The sequence below is a fragment of the Echinops telfairi genome, unplaced genomic scaffold (assembly GCF_000313985.2).
Source record: "Echinops telfairi isolate 266 unplaced genomic scaffold, ASM31398v2 ScPeMD7_7425;HRSCAF=8463, whole genome shotgun sequence".
Lineage (NCBI taxonomy): Eukaryota > Metazoa > Chordata > Mammalia > Afrosoricida > Tenrecidae > Echinops > Echinops telfairi.
Window position 1 is genome coordinate 5,562,172 of NW_022111325.1, and position 20,251 is coordinate 5,582,422.

Consider the following 20,251-nt stretch of genomic DNA (forward strand, 5'->3'; position numbering starts at 1 on the left):
AATGTACAAATGTGCTTTACACAATTGATGTGTGTATGGATTGTGATAAGAGTTGTATGTGCCCCTAATAAAACAATTTAAAAAAAAAGGAGATGGATTGTCCAGTAACTGCAACAATGGGTGCAAACATAACCATAACAATGATTGTGAAGATGACACTTCACTAGCCATTATTTAATTCTGTTATATGTAAGGTAGCAATTTTTGGAAATGATTTATTGTCATCTCCCAACATCAACAATGAAGAACTGTCAAAAATGATAGGATCAGTCACCTGATGCACAGGGATATTCCAGTGCCTATTTATTTAGCCTCTTCTAATGTGTATACAAATTTTGCTTGCTTTAAGTGTGGAATTTCCAACACTGTTATTGAAAACATTATGTCAAATTATCGTCTACAGACTTTTCAAGCATGTATTAACTTCCCTTTTATTTTGTTTTTTGTTCCATGACTCCAAGAAATTATTCAAATTTTATCTATTTAAATATCTCTCAAAAAGAACCCAAACATACTTTTTTGCTTCTTGAAGCAAATTAGGCTCTTAAATATTGCAAAGAATTACTCTTGGTGTTATTTAGTTGCATCAATACATTGGTAAGACCACTGCTGAATGGTTGTTCGCTGCCCTTGAAGTGATTCTGACTCTTGGCGACCCGTGAATGCAGAATAATACTGCTGGGCTGCGATCCACATGGCTGGCAGTTCCAAGTCACCAGCATCTCTGGGAGAAGGCCTGGACTTTCTAGTCTCGTTAACTGTTACAGTCTCAGAAACCCACGGGCATTGTGATGAGTCAGCATTGACTCAATGGCAGTGAGTTTGGAGGGTGCTTTTGGTATAGTGTTTTCCAGGTGGTGGCTTTTAGAAGCCAGCAGCCAGGTCTGTCGTCTGTCTGCTCATAGCGAACCTATAGGACAGGGTAGAAACGCCCCTTAGTTTCCGTAAGTTCTCTAGCTTGTTTCTCTCATTTATTTTGAATTCCTTTGTATGAATGCAGTCTGCATAACAGATCCCCTGTGACTTGTAAAATTTCACAGGTTCTTTAATACATTCCCTCCACCCAGAGTTTTCAGTGGACATTGGGTCTTAGCATCTGTTTCTCCATGCTTTGAAATAAGTTCTGACACCTTTTTTCTAGACGTTCATCAACTTAATTCTTAGGCTAGCTGCTCCTCGCTCTTTGGCAAATATCTGGGAGCTTAGTATGTCCTTCAGTTGGCTATCATCTATAATCACACATGAGGAAATGTTTAAAATCTTGGAATCTATTTTTGTCCCTCTTTTTATCCCTTTACGCACTCACTCCACCACCAGGTTTAGTGATATTTTGGTTTTACTTTTCCTTCATCATAGTATTGATTCCTCTTTTATTTAACATACATTTTTAATCACAAAATGATGACCTGCAGACAAAACTAGTGTTCTAGTGGCTATAGCTGGCCAGAGCCATCTTAACTCTTTCTTTTCTTTAAATGAATAAGATATGTGATATTTCACAGCATTAAAGTGAAATATTCAACTATCATGAATAACTTTGGGCAAACTTATGTATAGTTGACCCTATATATCATATCTTTAAACATTTATCATTGTAGACATATGATTACAAAAGTTTATCAGATCTAGATTTACTTATTTCTATACAATTTTTGATGGACAAAAATGTTAAATATATGGGTTTAAGTTATTGTCTTAGTACAAAAGGTTAGGTATGCATTTTAAAATATTACTTTTGATAACATAACAAAGAACATATTTTATAGGAGACAAAAATGAAGTCAACAATATAGTGCCTCAAAATATAATTAAGCTTTTCTAAGTGTGTGGTTTTATTTTTAATATGTTACTTTTTATTATGGCATTACTGAAAAGCATGCATAGCAAAATACTACGAATTAGTGACAAATAATGAAAACACTTGTTCTATTATATATTATTTTAAGTAGTGGCATAATTTTCACAATCATAATCAGTCTTAATAAAATATATTGCTTTTACATGTATTTTATACATGATAAAAAAGGATGCAGAGAGGTTAGTTAACATCTCAAGGTTAAAAAGCAAGTATATAGTAGCACTGAAAAATTAACTTTGACCTAATTTACAGACCTTACACTTTTAATCATTATATTTTAATATGTAGTTATCATTAATAGTTATTAAAATAATAAACTTAATTTTCATAAAATGTAATGGCTTAAACCTCGTTTCACAGATAATCCTTCCTATTCTAATGGGATATGTATAAATGAAGCCATGTGCACCCATACACATAGGAAGAACTAGAATAGCAGTTACAAAATACCATTGTAACAATGGATGAGTTTTATGTGAATGTTATGGTTCATTGTGCAAGTGTGAGAGGTCCCTATGAGCTAACATAAACTTGCAGATGCATTAGACACCTTCTGAGGCCAGAGAAGCTTCTTAATTGCAATCTTCATGTCCTTGTTTCTCAAGCTATAAATGATAGGATTGAAAAAAGGAGCAAGGACGGCAAACATCAGTGCAATGGCTGTATCCAATATTGGTGGGAAAGTGGCAGAGAAACGCAGGTACATTAGTGACACACTGCCATAGAACATCAGGAAGACACCAAGATGGGCTGCGCAGGTAGAAAAGGCCTTCCGACGACCCTCAAGGGAGGGAATCCTCAAGATCACAGTGATGATTCTGATATAAGAAAGAGCAATGATCAGGACTGCAAAAATTATGGCAATTGCATGGATCACATCCTCAATCAGAATCATGGAAGTGTTTGTACAGGCCAAGTGCAGTACAGGTTCAAAGTCACAGAAGATTTGATGGATTTGATTGGGGCCACAGAAGGGCAGTGTGGAAATCCATACAATCTCTGGAAGCAGCACAATGAAGCCAAAGATACAGGAGCCTGCAGAAAGCTGAGCACTCAGCCGGGGGGTCATGATAGTCGGGTAACGGAGAGGGTTACAGATGGCAACATACCTGTCAATAGCCATGGTAGTCAACAAGATCCCTTCTGAATTTCCAAGTGAATGGAAAAAGTACATCTGCAAGAGGCAGCCAATCAAGGAGATAGTCCTCTGCTCACTAATGAGGTTTGAGAGCATCTTTGGGATGGTGGCTGTGGTGTACCAGATCTCCAAGAATGAGAAAATGCTGATGAAATTGTACATAGGATTGTGGAGACGAACATCGAACCTGACTGCAAAAAACACGATGAGATTCCCAATGACAATGAATATGTAGATGACGAATAAAGGGATGAAGAAAAGGAGACAGCTATCTTTACCCTGAGGAAATCCAGAGAAGAGAAACTCTGTCACTGTAGAAGTTTGATTGCTTCTCACGGTCATCTCACTTGCTGTAACTATCATGGGTAAAAAACAAGAACATATCTTAGATGGAGTATAAAAGTCAGTTCTTTGGCTCACTTTAGACTCTAAAGTTTAGAGTCAAATGGAGAATACGCTTTAGATAAGTCATTTATCTCTGTTTATTCATTGACTAAACAAATTTCACATAGTGCTTTCTATATGACAAGCTCTGTTGACCTGTTGGGTAAGCACTGGGCTACTAACCAACAACTTGACAGTTCAAACCCACTAGTGTCTCTATGGCAAATAAATAATGAGACAATCTGTCCCATAGAGATTTCTTACCGGAGGTTCTAGACAGGGTCACTATGAACCAGAATCTGCTCAATGGCAGTTGCTTTGATTTTGGTTTGATGTACTAAGCACAGTTACCAACCTATTGAAGTCAGCACTGAGGAAATTAGACCTTACTTTAAAATTCTAATGAAAATAACAAATAAAAAGCAAATAATATATTAGTAACACTATGTTTATAAACTATTAAAGAAATGAAGTAGAATAATGATAGCCTTTTATAAACATTTTATAAATTGTTTTAAATCACTACATAAATTCTCTAAAAGTTATTGGCTACCAATTAGAAAATCAAAATATTTAGCCCTCTTCCCCAACCTAAATAGTTATGAGATAAATTTCTGCATCTTCCTGAATAATCTCTGAATTCAAAGAGACTATTTAATTAGATCACAAAATGAATGAAAGTGTGATTGGAGAAGAAAGCAATGTTGGCACAAATACTGTTGAACACTTTATAGAAAAGCAAATGAAAACAACAGGAAAGAAACAAAAAACAAACCTCTATTTCCTAAAGACTAAAGTAATGAATTTTGTCCAGCACAGAAAGAAAGAACTTATAGAAAAATTGAGCAGAAGACGTTCAGAAGTACCAAGAAGATTCAACAAGTAATCTGTGAGTTATAGCTTCAGAACCTGACTGGTGAAATCTTCTCAACCAGTCTGCTAAAGTCTTATCCCTCTATGAGTATTGAGAAGAAGTAGAAATTATGGATAACGTCCCAATCTGCACTTACATTGTTTATATTCTAGTAAAGACCCCCAGGCTATGAAAACGTCATAGAGATCTGAGGTTCCATCACAGTTTAGGGAGATTTTGTCTCCAGATACCTTGGAATTGGCATGAAGCATTAAGCTGCTATCTTTAAAAGTAATGTGGAGAAAGTCACAGGGATTACCAACAGCCAATTAAGAAAACTAATCTAACAGAGAGACAAAAACTCACTTTAGGAGAAATATTTAGAAAAGGAAGGAAGTTTGATAAATAAATTCTTTTTTGAGATAACATGAAGTTATTCACAATGAACTTCTCATTAATTTAAATTAAAACAATTGATAACCCCAAAAGTCAGTAAGCTGTAAGCACCTAGTAGTAAAGCTCTTAAATAATAATGTTTAAAAAAAACCAACACTTGATGGATTGTGTTGTATGCCAGTGATTTTTCTGTAAGACAGCAAAGTATTTCAGTTGAGCCAAGACAATTTAATAATGTATCCATACACAAAATTAATGTTTAAGTCCATGGAGCTTAAAAGTGATGAGTGCTATTTGAATTTCCAAACTAAAATAAGTAACTAGAAATATAGATGCATCCAGTGAAATATTTGGCACATATCGGTACTTTTGAGTGCTCTCATTACAAAAACAAAGTACATACCTGGAGCAAATTCTATAATGAATATATTTATATGTTACAATTGCCTCTTAGATAACTTCTGGAGAATCAGAAGTTCAAGGCGAAATAGAATAATTGATTTTACACATGTTAATCCTCAGCTCTTCACAAGAAATATTATTATAAAAAGAGAAATGTTGTTGCTCTACCAATATTAATGTGTAATATATCAATGTGTATCTATTCATTTTCTGTTTACAAGACACTTGGGAATAGATGTATCACAAGTCTTTAACTGCTTGCTCTTTGGAATATTCTTCACCAGCACCACAATGCAAACACATCAATTGTTCTCTGGTCTTTCTTACTCCATGTCCATCTTTCACATATATATGGGGCAATTTAAAATACCATGGCTTGGGTCAGATGCACCTTAGTCTTCTAAGTAACATCTTTGTTTTTCAATACTGTAAAGAGGTCTTGCACAACATATCTACCTCATGCAAAATGTCTTTTGATCTCTTGACTACTGCTTCCACTAACATGGATTGTAGATTCCTATCAAGACAAAATCTTTGACAATTTCCATCTTTTCTTAATTTAGCATGATGTTACACATTAGTGATTTGTGAGGATTTTGTTCCTCTTGACATTGAGTTACAACCTATCCTGAAGACTGCAATCCTTGATCTTCATCAGCAAATGCTTCTAGTCCTCCTCACTTTCAACAAGCAAAATTGTAACACCTGCGTATCTGTCTTCCTTAATCTTGATGCCACATGCTTTTTCATAGAATCCAGCTACTCTGATGATTTGCTCAGGATACATATTGAATAAGTATGGAAAGAAGATACCACACTCTCGCACACCTTTCGTTCTGTTAAACCGAGCAGTGTTCCCTTGTTCTGTTAGCACAACTGCCTTTTGATCTATGTACAAGTTCCATATGGGCATAGTGAAGTTTTCTTGAATTCCCATTCTACTGAAAGGTTTCTATAGTTTGTTATGCTCTACACAGTTGAATGCTTTGGCATAATAAATAAAACACAAATAAACATCTTTTTGTATTCTCTGCTTTGACCCAAGCTCAGCAATTTTATCTCGTGTTCCATATCCGTTTTGAATCTGCCCTGAACCTCTGGCAGCTCCCTATCAATGTACTGCTGCAACTCTTGGTACAAGATCTTCAGCAAAATTTTACTTACACATGATATTAATGGGATGTTCTATCATTTGAGCACTTTGCTAGGTCACTTTTCTTTGCAATGGGTACAAATATGGATATTTTACAATGAGTTGGTCAACTTTTCCTGACATAGATGAGTGAGTGCTTCCAGTGCTTCATCCATGGAACTGTGATTTTGGCTAATTTTTCAGTATAGCTTGAACTTCATATTTGTTTCCAACATCTGCATTCCAATAGACAATAATTATCAATACATCTTGATTTCACACTTGTTTAACTTCAGACTGAAAACATTGGTAGAATTATTCAATTTCTTTATCACTAGCTTTTGTGATTTGTTCATAATTTGAATAATAGGTGTATTGATAGGATTTCCTTAAAGGCAGAGAGATAAAATCCTATCACAGACTGCATTATACTTCAGAATAGATTTTGAAATATCCTTTCTGAAATGCACTGCCTTTCTTCTTGCTAGTGTCATTCCCAGCATAGTAAGTCATATCATTTTCTGATTCAAACTGGCCAGTAGCTGTTCATTTCAGCTCCCTAACATCGAGGATATCAATCTTTATTCATTTCATTTCAATTTTGATGACTTTTCCTAGATTCATATTTTGTATATTCAATGTTCTTCTTCCATTCATTAGGCCTTCAGTATCTGACAATGCTTCGATTCTATGCATAAGGTTTTCAGTGGCTACTTCCTCTGAAGTGGGTAGTTGATTCCTTCTTCATAGTCAGCTCTTAGTTTGGAAGCTCCATTGAAACCTGTTCACTTTGGATGACTCTGCTGTCATTTGAGATACCAGTGACATAGCTTTCAGCATAATAGCAATGCATAAACCACCCCTGTACAACAAGTTGGCAGACAAATTGTGTAATAAGCTATTAGAAACAAAATAAAAAAATAACATCTCCACAACAGCAGCAGAAAAAAATAATAAATATTTTATTAAATCTCGGAAGTGTGTATAGAATCTATATGATAAAATCTACAAAACACTGGTGAAAGAAAACCTAAGAAAGATGAAGAGATATGGTGTACCTGGATAAAACCTTACTGGTATTGAGTCTCTCCCAACCTAAGGAGAGAGTAAAACCACTTCTTAGGGTTTCTGTGACTGTCTTTACTGGAGCCTCATCTTTTACTCATAAGCCTGGTGGGTTTTAACCATTAACGTTGTGATTAGCAATGCAATTCATAATCCACTACACCACCACATCTCATAGTGAACAAGATCGCTCAAAAAGCTACATTCATCAACATCTGGTTGATTCCAACTTATAATGACCCTATGCAAAAATAAATAAATAAATAAATAAGTAAAAACAAATTCACTGCCATGGAGTTGATTTCCCCTCATAGGGATAGAACTGAATAGAACAGGATAGAACTACACCTGTGGGTTTCAGAGGCTGTAATTCTTTATGGCACTAGAAAGTCTTAATTTTCACGCTCAGGGTGCATACTGGTTTTAAACTGCTGACCTTATTGTTAGCAGTGCAACTTGTAAACACTATGCCACAAGAGCTCCTTATATACATGGATAGGAAACCTGATATTGTGAAAATATCAGTTCCCTATAAATGATCGACATATTCATCCAATGTAATCTCAATAAAAATCCCAACAGACTTTTCTTTTATTTAGATATCAACAAACTAATTCTAAAATGGATATTAAAGGTCAAAAGTAAGAGAATACAATGCACTTCTTAAAGGAGATCAAAGTTGGAGGATTCACACTAATTTTAAGACTCACTACATAACTAACTAATCAAGACAGCGTGGTATTATCAAAATAGTAGACATGTAGATCAACGCAACCAAATAGAGGGTACAGAAATATTGCTAGCAGCTATTCCATCTTCAATGGACTTATAGTTATCTCAAGACAACAGAATGAAATCTTGTCCCGTCTACACTATTCTCATGGTCAAATTCAGATTGAGATAAGATGTATTAAAAACAAAACCGCAAAACTGTTGTCAATCTAGGTTATTTCAATTCATGATGAACTCAAGGATGTCAGAGTAAAACTGGTTCACAATGTTCTCATGGTTGATTATTTAGGAGTAATTCCCTGGCTGTTCTTCTGGGTAAAATCAAATACCCAACATCTCATTTAACAGCCAAGAACACTAACTGCACCACGAAGGGAGGGACTCTGTAGGGTTCCAACACCTTCACATACATATACATTCAGATGTCTTTGCCAACAGCATAATTCAAAGACATTGATCAATTCTTCTTAAGTCTTCTTTATTCAGTGTCATGAGAGAATGGCAATCATTCTTTCCATTACCGTTATATCAGTGAAAATTAAAATCACAATGAGAAACATAATATACATTAATAAGAATGATTATGAATAATGAAACGAAGTCTGGTATTGGTAAGTATTGAGGAGGATAAAGAACAATTGGATCTCCCAGGTAATAGATCTCTTGTGCTAGGAATGCAAAGTTTCTAGCCACTGTAGAAGAGTTTGATAGTTTCTTAAAATTTTAGACATAACAGGGAAAGTTAGACTACAGGATACAGAAATGACATTCCTAAGTTATTTTTCCAAGAGAAAGAAAAACATGTTCGCTTAATTTTTATATGCAAATATGGGTAATATCTTTATTTATAAAACGTATTTCATTTACAGACTTCAACTGTTAAATTTATAAATGTATTCTACTAGGCAAAATTTCCTAAATAGCAGTAGGCTTTTTGGGGGGAGTAAGCAATAAAAATGAATAATTTTAAAATGAGTTGTGCAATCACAATCAGTTCTAGTACTCCCTCCCTGCTCCCACCTTCATTATTTACTCTGGAATTCCTCTTTCCCTCCCTATCACCCAGCCCCACCCCTGAATTCCTTCTAACCCCTTGTATCAGTTGTATCAGCTATTCTCATTATGTAGTCATTCCTCCTGTGCTTCACAAGTGGGAACTCCAACAGACAACAACAACAACAAAAACTCGCACAACCAAAAAATCATGCTAATTTATAAGGATAAAATCATTATAGCATAAAGACAAAAGTACAAATAATGCATAAGAAGGAAAAGATTCCCTCCCCCCACCGCCCCCATCAACATTAAAAAAGCCAGGGAGGAAATTTCTGTCTAGAACAAGTAAGAGATACTTGCATTTAACCACGAGGTGGGGGGAGCGGGGGATGGAGGAAAAGTGTTCTAAGATTGGTGTGGTGATGATTTTTACTATTCTCCGGATATGATTGAACTATTGAATTATTGAAATGTGTGACATGTAAGTTATGTGCCAATAAAACTGTTAGGGTGGGGGGAACTTCCCTTAAAGGAGGAAAAAGAAGAAGGAACTATTGATATATTCCAAAACACTGATGATCTCAAAAAAATCATGCTAAATAAAAGAAGCCAAGGTCAAAGGCCTCAAATGGTATCCTTCCATTCTAATAAAATCTGGAATAGGCAAGTGTACAGAGATAGAAACAGATGGTGGCTCCTTAAAGACGGGCATGAAAAAGTGTCAGTCACAAAGAGCGCCCCAAGGAACTCTGGAGCAGTGAGTCCTGTTCTCTATCTTCATTTTACTGGTGGCTCTGTGATTCTTTTGGCAAAACTCAAGAAACATCACACCACAATCAGTAAGTTTTATTTGTAAATTAAAAATAATTTAATTAGAAAACTATGGCAGAAACATTAAAAATAAGTACATCAGTTATGTAATATAAAAGTCAAAAGGACTTATAAATTGTATATGGAACATAGGGGAGAAGAAATGTAAATTACAAATAATTTTAACATTGGCAGCCAAGTGAACTATGAGTAATTAAATATAATGAATGTAAAACAAACGAAAAGCTGTTTTGTAGAGAAAGATAATACTAATTGCTGAGGATGTGGGAGAAAGAATGAAGATTTGGTTTAATGTGATTACATTACATTTTACCAAATGAGTATTCATACACTCAAGAGAGAAGGCATATACAGCGGAAGTCATGGCATGGGGATAGGGAAGCATGTCAGGGAGACAGAGCATGACTTTACTGAAGTCAGCTTGAAGAGAGACGTACTAATGTGCAGCAATAAAGCAGAAGTTAAGTAGAAGAAAGGTAAAATGAAGGGATTTCTCGATTGAATTATAGATACAAATCATAAGGGGAGAGAAGTTTGGAGAAATGACTGAAATGATCCCAGGAAACTGAGCCAATTAATATTTAAAATCTGTCAAAGGTATATTCTTGGCTTACTTGAGGTATGAGACCATGCTTTTATTTTCCCCTTCAGCCGAATTCAGAGTCAGGACATAGTATTTTAAATGTTAAAAGGTTATATCCACATAAAATTTTTAATAGGGTGATTGTTGTCCAAGAAAGAAAATTATCTCTCTTGAAAGAAAATCGCAAAGGGCATTTGAATTTAAGGATTCAAAAATTTAACGTGTGTGGGTCATAACGTGAAAACTATAGAGCACTGAATTGTGTGAAAATACAGGATGTAGAGACTGGACATAAAAGGAGGTTGGAGACTAAATATGAAAAATGCCTAATTAACAAATATAAAAGAATTTTATGTTTAATGAGGTATGTATTGGGGTGTAAAAATATGGACATGGAATAGATACCATATATCCAGGATTTAGACTTAAGAAAGAATTGTATGGTGTGGGAAAATGTATGACAATAGTAAAGAATTATGAGAAAAGACATTAGATGAGTATTACTGTGGTCCTCTACTGACCTAACCACATATTGCATTGGGAAAATCTGTTGCAAAGACCTCTTTAAAGTGCTGAAAAACAATGGTGACATTTTTAGGACTAAGGTGAGCTTGACCCATGCCATCATATTTGTGATGGCCTCATATGCACGTGAAAGTTGGACGGTGGATAAGGAAGGCTGCAGAAGAATGGGTACATTTGGATTATAGTGTTGATGAATAATATTGAAGGTCTATGCGCTTCCAGAAGAACGAACAAATCTTGCTCAGAAACAGTACTGCCAGAATGTCCTTTAGAAGTGAGGATGGCAAAATTTTGTCTCACGCACTTTGGGCATGTTACCAGGAGACACCGGTCCTTGGACTTGGACATCATGTTTCATAAAATACAGGGTCAGCAATAAAGAAAGGAAGGAAGGAAGAAAAGACTGTTAAGGATATGAATGAACAAAGTGTCTGTAGTAATTGACTCAAATGTCACCACTGTGAGGATGGTCCAAGGCTGAGCAGTGTTACATTCTGTTGTACATAAGGTCATTAAGAGTCCGAAGTGACTCAATGACACCTAACAAGAAATGGCCCAACCTGAGCTAAAAGGGAAATTCTGCTTGTCACTCACCAAGGTAAATAGGTATTATCAGAGAGATTAGTTTTAGTTGGAAAGGCAGTAGATATACCTGGAAGTATAGGAAAAGTTATTTTCCAGGTACACAATGGGCTCAGGGTATCATATATGAGAAAAGACAGTGAAGAATATTATTACTTGGTAATAGTAAAATGGCTATATTAGAGAGACTACTAGAGAGAACCCATAACTTTTCTGTCAGTTTATTGTATTGTGGAAACTTGCCTGTTGCTGTGAGCTTGGAAGCTATAATACCAACTTTTCAAATACAAGCAGGGCTACCTAGAGTGAATAGATTCAGCAGAGCTTCCAGACTAAAATCAGTCTGGGAAGAAGTAAGAATCTGTCTACTGTAGAGAGAATAGCCACTGAAAACACTATGAATAGCTGTGGGAAATTGTCTGATATGTGGCACCAGCTGTGGTGCCAGAAAATGAGCCCCTCAGGTTGGAAGGCACACAGACCAGAGCAAGGGAAGAGCTGCCACCTTAAAATATCATTAGCCATAATGACTTAGATGAACCAAAGCTTTTAGGATTTTAATTTACAGATAGGATACAATTCAAAATGAGAAGAAACAGCAACAAATATTCATTAATAATTGGAATGTGGAATATATGAAGTTTAATCTAGAAAAAATGATCAATATCTTTGGCATTAGAGAGCTAACATGGTCTTTCTGAATTATTGAAATTGGACATTATGAATTAGACAAACATGGTTTACTATGCTAGGATTGAAAAATTCCAGAGTCACATTTATCATTGAAATAAATATTACAAAATATCCATCTTGACATACAATGTCATAAGTGATGGGATAATGTCTACATGCCTGAAAGGAAGGCCAGTTAATACTATGAGTACTCAAATTTACATACCAGCCAATGATGAAGAAATTGATGACTTCTACCATCTTCTACAGTCTGAAATTGGTAAAGCATGAAATCAAGATGCATTGATAAATACTGCTGATCAGAATATGAAATACAGAAACATTGAGGAAGGAACAGTAGTTGGGAAATAGAGCACTGTTGACAGAAACAAATTTTACAAGGAAATTTTCATGGCAAATACCTTTTTTTTAATCTCACAAACAGCAGCTCTATATGTGAAACTCACAAGATTAAATACCTAAGAATCAAATGGTCTACATATGTATGAAAAAACAGTAGAGAAGCCAAAATAAGGCCAGCGCTAACTAACTTTAGAATAAACAACCAATTGCTCATATGAAATATCAACCTGAAGATGAAGAAAACTAAAACAGGCCCACGTAATCCCCAACACAACCTTGACTGTATTTCATCTGAAGTTAGAGACACCTCAAGAACAGATTTGATGCACTGAACATTAAAGACAGAAGGCCTGGCGGGTTGTGGGATGATATCAAGAACACAGTACATGAAGAAAGCAAAATGCCATTCCAAAGACAGAAAAGAAAGAAAAGACTAAAGTGGATGGCAGAAGAAACTTGGTCTTAAAAGTAGAGTACCTAAAGTGAGTGCAAGAAATCATGAAAAAAAAATGAACAGAAAAAATTTAAGAGAAAAACGTTGTAATGAATTATAAAACCACATATATGAAGGGTTTAATAGGATATTGTTGTTGATTTCATTTATTGAAATGGTCTGTGCAAATATATATAGTACTTTAAAAAAATTACTCCAGATTCATTACACCTAAAACCTAGTAAAGTGTGGTTTGAGAGCCTTAACTTTTTTTTTTAAAGAGGAGGAAAAAATGAAATTGAAATGGACTTGGAATCTTCAGTGACATAAAATTTCATCTCAAACAAACAAAAAGTAATAATGAATTGCACAAAGATCTGGTGTTAGGAAAAAAACACCCTTTGCATATTTCAAGCTGAACGAAGAAAAACATTCACATCTTAAGTTGCAACATTGAAGGGGTCTATGAGCAAAATATTAAACAAGACAAGAAACATTAAAAGAAGATGAAATTTACAGATTCATGGCACCACAAAGAATTAGTCAACGTTTAACAATATCAAGAAGTAGTGTATAATAAAGAATTAATGATATTGAAGGAAGAAGTCCAAGCTGAACTGAAGGCATTAGTAAAATCAAAACTTCAGAAATTGATGGAGTACCAAATGAAATATTTCAAAAAATTGATGCTGTGCAGAAGTACTCACTCCTTTAGACAAAGAAACGTGGAAGACATTACTTGGTCAATTGAGTGAATGATGTTCACATTTGTATCCATTGCAAAGAAAGTTTACACAACAGAATGCCAAAATTATTGAACAGTATCATTAATATCACATGTAAGTAAAATTTTGCTGAAGATAGTTTCAAAATGGCTGCAGTAGTACATTGGCAGGGAGCTGCCAGAAATTCAAACCAGGTTCAAAAGAGGTCATAGAGTGAGATATGGCCGAGAGCAGATGGATCCTTGCTGAAAGCAGAAAGTAATAGAAAGATATTTTATTGACTATGTAAAGGCATTCAACTATGTGGACTATAAAAAACTATGCAAATATCATAGCAAACATTATGAAGAATGGGGATTTGCTTTGTGTGGAACCTTTACACAGACTAAGTTGTTCAAACAGAACAAGGAGATACTACATAGCTTTAACTCAGGAAAGGTGTGCGTCAGGGTTGAATCTTTTCACAAAACTTATTCAATGAGTATTTTGAGTAATTTGAGAAACTGGACTCTGTAAAGGCAAATATGGTATTAAAATAGAAATAAGGCTCATTAACAACCTGTAATATTCAACGTTGCTTGCTAAAAGCTATGACTTGAACCACTTGCTGATAAAGATTAAACACTGCAGCCTTCAATGTGGATTACAACCCAATGTAAAGAAAACAAAAGTAGTTACAACTGAGCCCATAGACAACATGTGATAAATAGAGGAAAGATTGAAGTTGTCCAGTATTTAATTTTAATTGGATCTACAATCCACATTCATGGCAGTAGCAGTCAAGAGATCAATGGACAGATTGCATTAGGCAAATCTGTTGCAAGTATTAAAGAGCAGTTAGATGTTACTCTGAGGACTAATGTAAGATTGACCCAAGCCATGGGCATTTTCAAGTCTCATATACATGTGAAAGTTGGATAATGAATAGGGCATTATGGTGCTGGAGATGCATATTGAAAGTATCTTGGACTGTCAGAAGAACAAAAAAATCTGTCCCAGAGGAAATATAGTCATTCCAATCATATTAAGTACCAAGGCTGACCTGAAATCCATAGAAATATCAGATGGGCCTAAAACTCCAGGGAAAAGAGTCAGATTGTGGTTAATAATTGAATGAAAGAGAAAGAAAGGGAACAAAGGATTTGTAAAAGTTATCAATAAAGGATGAGGGTTAAGATATCAATACATAATTTAAAAAGTAAAGGAGCAGAAAATAGCACCTTCCCAGTCCCTAATACACAAACAAATAAGAAGATATAAAGATAAGGGTCAAAGAAGATGAAAAATGATACTTTTAGATCATTTTAAAGATGATTACTATATTTGTAGATCAATTTAAAGATAATTACTGAGAACTGAGGCTTTTTGGACATCCAAATCAGTCACAATTCGTTTCATGTTGAATATATCCCAATTTTTTTCCCCCAAAGTAACCATTGCCTATTTTTAAAAATAGAATCTGGGTGCCAAAATCAGTATTCTACTCCACAGAAATTGAGACTCCAATGCATAATGTATCTGCTGTAAACTTTGAGAGATATAGACTCTCAGAAAAGTATGCATATAAATTTTATCAGGTATAGATCTTGTGTTCCATTTGAGTCATTGCCCTGGAGTAAAATTTTCATTTAATAGGCTTCTCAGACATATTTGGTATCTCTTTATTTATGACCTTATTTAGTATAGATTTGTTGGGCATGCATCCATCAGTGAGAATGTCCTTGATTCAAGTTAATTTAGAGAAATCAGAAGGTGTGAAAGTAAAGGAACAACATCATTAATGGGGAGAGGGAAGTATTCATTATTCAATTCTTCATACCTCAGAGAGAACACGTTTTCAATAACTTTTTGTCCTGTAAGCGTATCTCTCTCCAAACCTCTGAGCCTGATTACATTCAGCCATCTATGCAATCTCAAAACTGTCCCCAAATAATATTTTCTAAGTCAACAAGAGAGCACTAGCTAGGTGTCCTTTACCTAGCAGGAAATTTACTTTCTACTTGACACAAGACAAGGAAAAAAAAGAACATTCCAGAATAGAAAATCAAGAAGAACAAGTAAACAGGCATGACCTGTGGTAGGTACCTCTGTGCATCTTACCTCTGTGCATCTTCTTACAGAGGCAACGAGCTCCTTTTTTCTAGGTCTTTGCACTTAAGTTACTTTTAGTCTAACATGCACTTAAGATACTTTTAGTCTAGTAGGAAAGATTGTTATAACCTGTCTCCAAAGGTTTCTTAGGGAGATATTTCTACTGAGAGATTTCCATTTCCCCATGGGTTAATTAATAGAATTCTCCTCTGATCTTTTTTTATTAGTCCTCCTTCATGTTATGGATTTTAATAAAGTGTAGCTCTGCTCAGAAATAGGTTTAATGGCTATGCTTTAGTTTTATTAATTTTTTATTGTGAAATAGGTGGAGGTTTTACATTTTAGCTCATCAAATTTATATTAAACTATTTGAACTGCTTAAGAACAATGTCGTCCCCCCCAAAAAAACCTACCTTACACCTTTGATTTCTCTTCTCATCTTGTGAATTAGTATCTTCCCCTTCACTCAAGTTAATACCTGTCAACCCTCTAAGGACTATACTTTCTTAAGAATAATTACTTACAATAGGTTAGGAACTTGTATATTTTTTATCCTACTACCCTCTGGAACCCTCGTGGCAATGTCAGGTAAGCTTTGGACTAGTAAATGCAAGGTTGATAATTCAAACCTATCAGTTGCTCCATGATGGAAAGATGAAGCTATCACTCCCATAAAGGTGTACAGCCTCTGAAATTGCGCTTAAGGTCACTATGAGTAGGAACCAATTCTAGGCAAAGGTTACCACCTGGAAAGTCAATGGAAATTTTCAAGCTATGCTTAATCTCTACATTATATTATGAACCATAAATTTGACTCTGATCCATAGAAACATCATGTGTAAGAGAAAATATAATGCCAAGTCCGGCTGTGTCCTTAGAATTATTGCAATGCTTAAGCCCGTGTTCCCTTGTCTTAGAGCACTTATATTTCCATTGTTGACATTAATATCTTCTTCCTTCAACTTTGGACTGGACCCTGATCTTTATAATACCTAAGACAATTGTCCTGTGTGTTTGACTTTCTTACCACATGAATTGAACAAAAATTTTCTTTTTCTAGAATAAATTTCCTCAGACTCCAAATTAGTAATTCGTGGTACAATTTTGTGGGGGGAAATGCAGGGACATTTAGTAAAGTATGAGTTAGAATCAACACAGTGGCAGGGAGGTTTGGGTTTATAATTATTGTAACATAGAGAAGGGAATAAAAGAACATTCCAGAATAGAAAAATAACAAGAACAAGTAAATAGGCATGACCAGTGGTAGGATTTAATCACTTTGCGCTAGTTTGGCAGAAACAATAGCAAATTTTTGTTGTGTTCTGTGAACCGATTTTTACAATGTCACTTGTAATCAGGGTTCTCTCTAAGGTATGTGGCTAGACAGTCCCCCAGTGTAGAAATCACAAATATACATTGCTTACACTCTCTTTTTTTTAAAAAAAATCAATTTTAATGGGGACTCTTGCAGCTCTTATAGCAATCCATATACCCATTGTGTAAAGTACATTTATACATATGTTGCCATCATTATTTTAAAAATATTTTCTTTCTACTTGAACCCTTGGTATCAGCTCCTCATTTTTTCCTCCCTTCCCCACCTTCCTACCCTCATGAACCCTTGATAAATTGTAAGTCATTATTATTTTCATATCTTACACCATCCACTCTCTCCCTTCACCAATGTTTCTGTTGTATATCACCCTGGGTGGGGGAGGGGGTTATAATAGATCATTGTGATCATTCCTCCGTTTTCCCTAAACCTTCCCTTGCCCTCATGGTATCACTACTCCCGTTATTGTTCCTGAGTGAACAATAATGTCCTGGATTATTTATCTGTACTGGATTCTGGGTGTGGAGAGCTCTTATCTGTAACAGTGTATGTGCCCAATCTGGCCAAATTTGTAAGGTAGAACTGGGATCATGATAGTGGTGCAGAGGAAGCATTAAAGAACTAGAAGAATGTTGTATGTTTCGTCAGTACTATACTACACCCTGGCTCGTTCATCCCTTCCTTGTGACCCTTCTGTGAGGAAAGGGCCAATTGCCTACAGATGGACTTTGAGTCTCCACTTCACCGCCCCTCATTCAAACTGATATGATTGTTTGTTTTGGGTCTTCTGAGCCTGATACTTGATCCTGCTGACACCAATGATCACACAGGCTGGTATATGCTTCATCCATGTGGGCTTTGTTGCTTTCTAGCTAGATGGCCATTTGTTTATCTTCAAGCCTTTAAGATCCCACCTTACTCTGTGTTTAATGTTCATCGGCACAACAGTGTTTCCTAAGCATCCATAATAATGTTCATTCAGTCCTTAAGTATAAAAAATTCTATGGAACTATACTTGTAATATTTATTCATAAAACTCATACTTTAGCTGAAATGCTACATATTTATTCTCTTGAATTTGTAACTTCAGTACACAAACATCTAACATAAAGAGAAAAATTGCCAAACAACCAGAGGGTGAAGTGCTGTCATTCATTTCAGCTTTGTGCTATGTCCCAGAATTCCACAAGGTTTTATGAGAGAATTAGGCAATTCCTGAAAGTGTTCAAAGAGCTAAAATATTTTCAGAACAATTATTGCAAATTCAGCAGAAGTAGAAAGAGCTTTTTCAAAGATGAACTGAATGTGTTTAGAGAAGAGAAATTGCCTGTTTTTAATATAGCAAACAAAGTGACCATTGTCTAATTGGGTTACCTCCAAAAAATCGGGATCCTACTATGACAGTGAAAAGACAATTAAGGATAAATCACACAACTAATGATGTTTGGATAAAAACAAAGAATATTTCAAATAAGGCACCCAATTAAGATGTAATATGGAAATATCTTAAATAACAGTTTTACTGCTTTTGTTCAGGTATTATTTAATAATTTTCATTAATATTCTAAAATTATTTCTTACAACACAACCTAGTTTTGTGTACCTCTTTTATTTTTATTTTTTAAGTATTAACTACATGAAATAATACACTACCTTTTAGTATATATCTTTTTGTACTTAAAACAGTTGTAAGGGCAGCAAAAGAGCTGCTAAATTATTCAAATCACATCACTGGGCATAAATATAGCATGGCAATTAAGCATAGCAAAAATAGTTTAGTTTTAATAATAATGATTTTTAAATGAATACAACTAAAACTATGTGAGTGGGCTCAAAATGTTCATGGGAAATATTTATTATAAAAGCATTTTTCATTTTCTGGCCCCTAAATAAACACATACTAGCTTGTTATAATAAGTTTGAATAGGACCTAGTTTGAGGAATAGACGTTTGAAAAGAGCCCCTATCAGAACAACATGAAGTCTGATAAAATTGAAGTAAGAATGAACACTGAATTATGGTGAAGCTTGGATGGAATAATGACAAATCATTGATTCATTATAAGAAATCAGTGCTTCAAAGAAATCAGCACTTTACAAGCGGATCACTCATTTTAAGGGATAGGAAAGCTAATATCAAATATGAAGCCTGACCAGGCATACCATACACAGAATGTTTCAAGGCAACAGTCATGTTCATGCCATAATTTAAGAAGATGAACAATTAATAACAGAAACAAGAGCAAGCACCATAGACACCTCAATTGGTTCAACTTACATAATTCTGACTGAAAAATTAAAATTAAATAAACTTTCCAGTTGACAAGTGCCAAAACTGTTTTACTCAGTCCAGCAGTAGACAAGAGTAGAACTTTAAAAGAAAATTTTAAATCAGTAAGATCAAGATGCTGAAGCATTTCTTCTAAGAGTTGTAACAGGAGATAAAACATGATCTTAGCAACACCATCCTGAATAAAAAACACAATCAGAGTTATAGCTACCAAGAGGTAGAAGTGGCCCAGGCAAAGAAAGAGCTGATCAGGGAAGAGTAAAGGTTATGGCAAGTTTCTTGAAATACTCAAGGAGTTTTTCTTGTTAAAATTATGGCATAAAAAAGAACGATAACATCTGCCTATTTTAAATGTGCTTAGAGAAAGTTAGTCAAAGGTTTAGCAGAAAGACACTCAGGAAAGCATCACCAGAGAATCTTTCTCTACTACAATACTCTTCATTCCCCTCATCTAACAAAGCAGTTTTTAAAGAAATTAGATGGGGAACCATTCATTATGCATCCACTTTTCAGTTTAGACTTGGCTCCTTCTGGCTCCCTCCCCACACACCATAGTCTTAAAAAAAAGTATTTAAGAGTGCCCATATTTCTTCTGTTTATAATGTAAAACAGACCACAATGACATGGTTTTAAATTCCTAGGACACTCATTTCTTTATAGATGGACTAAAACTGGTGGCATGAATGTGATGCAGCTTACGCTGAGTGACGCAGTCAGTTTATGTAAAGTTAACTTGTTTGAAACTATCCCAGGCGCTAAGCATTGATGTTAGTTTCAACAGTATTGTCCTCCTTTTGTAACCACTCAGACCAGCGTTTAGATTTGATGGAAGAGGAGACTGGAGGGTTTCATTGGGCTTTCAAGGGTT

At 35.1% G+C, this 20,251-nt stretch overlaps 1 protein-coding gene across 1 annotated transcript; it reads right to left on the reverse strand.

The window, feature by feature from the left end:
• Positions 1–2,378: 2,378 nt before the first annotated feature.
• LOC101658103 (olfactory receptor 6K3-like) lies at positions 2,379–3,359 on the reverse strand. The gene has a single exon (XM_004714797.2). It carries the CDS (start codon positions 3,357–3,359, stop codon positions 2,379–2,381), a length of 981 nt encoding a protein of 326 aa, XP_004714854.2.
• Positions 3,360–20,251: the final 16,892 nt, after the last annotated feature.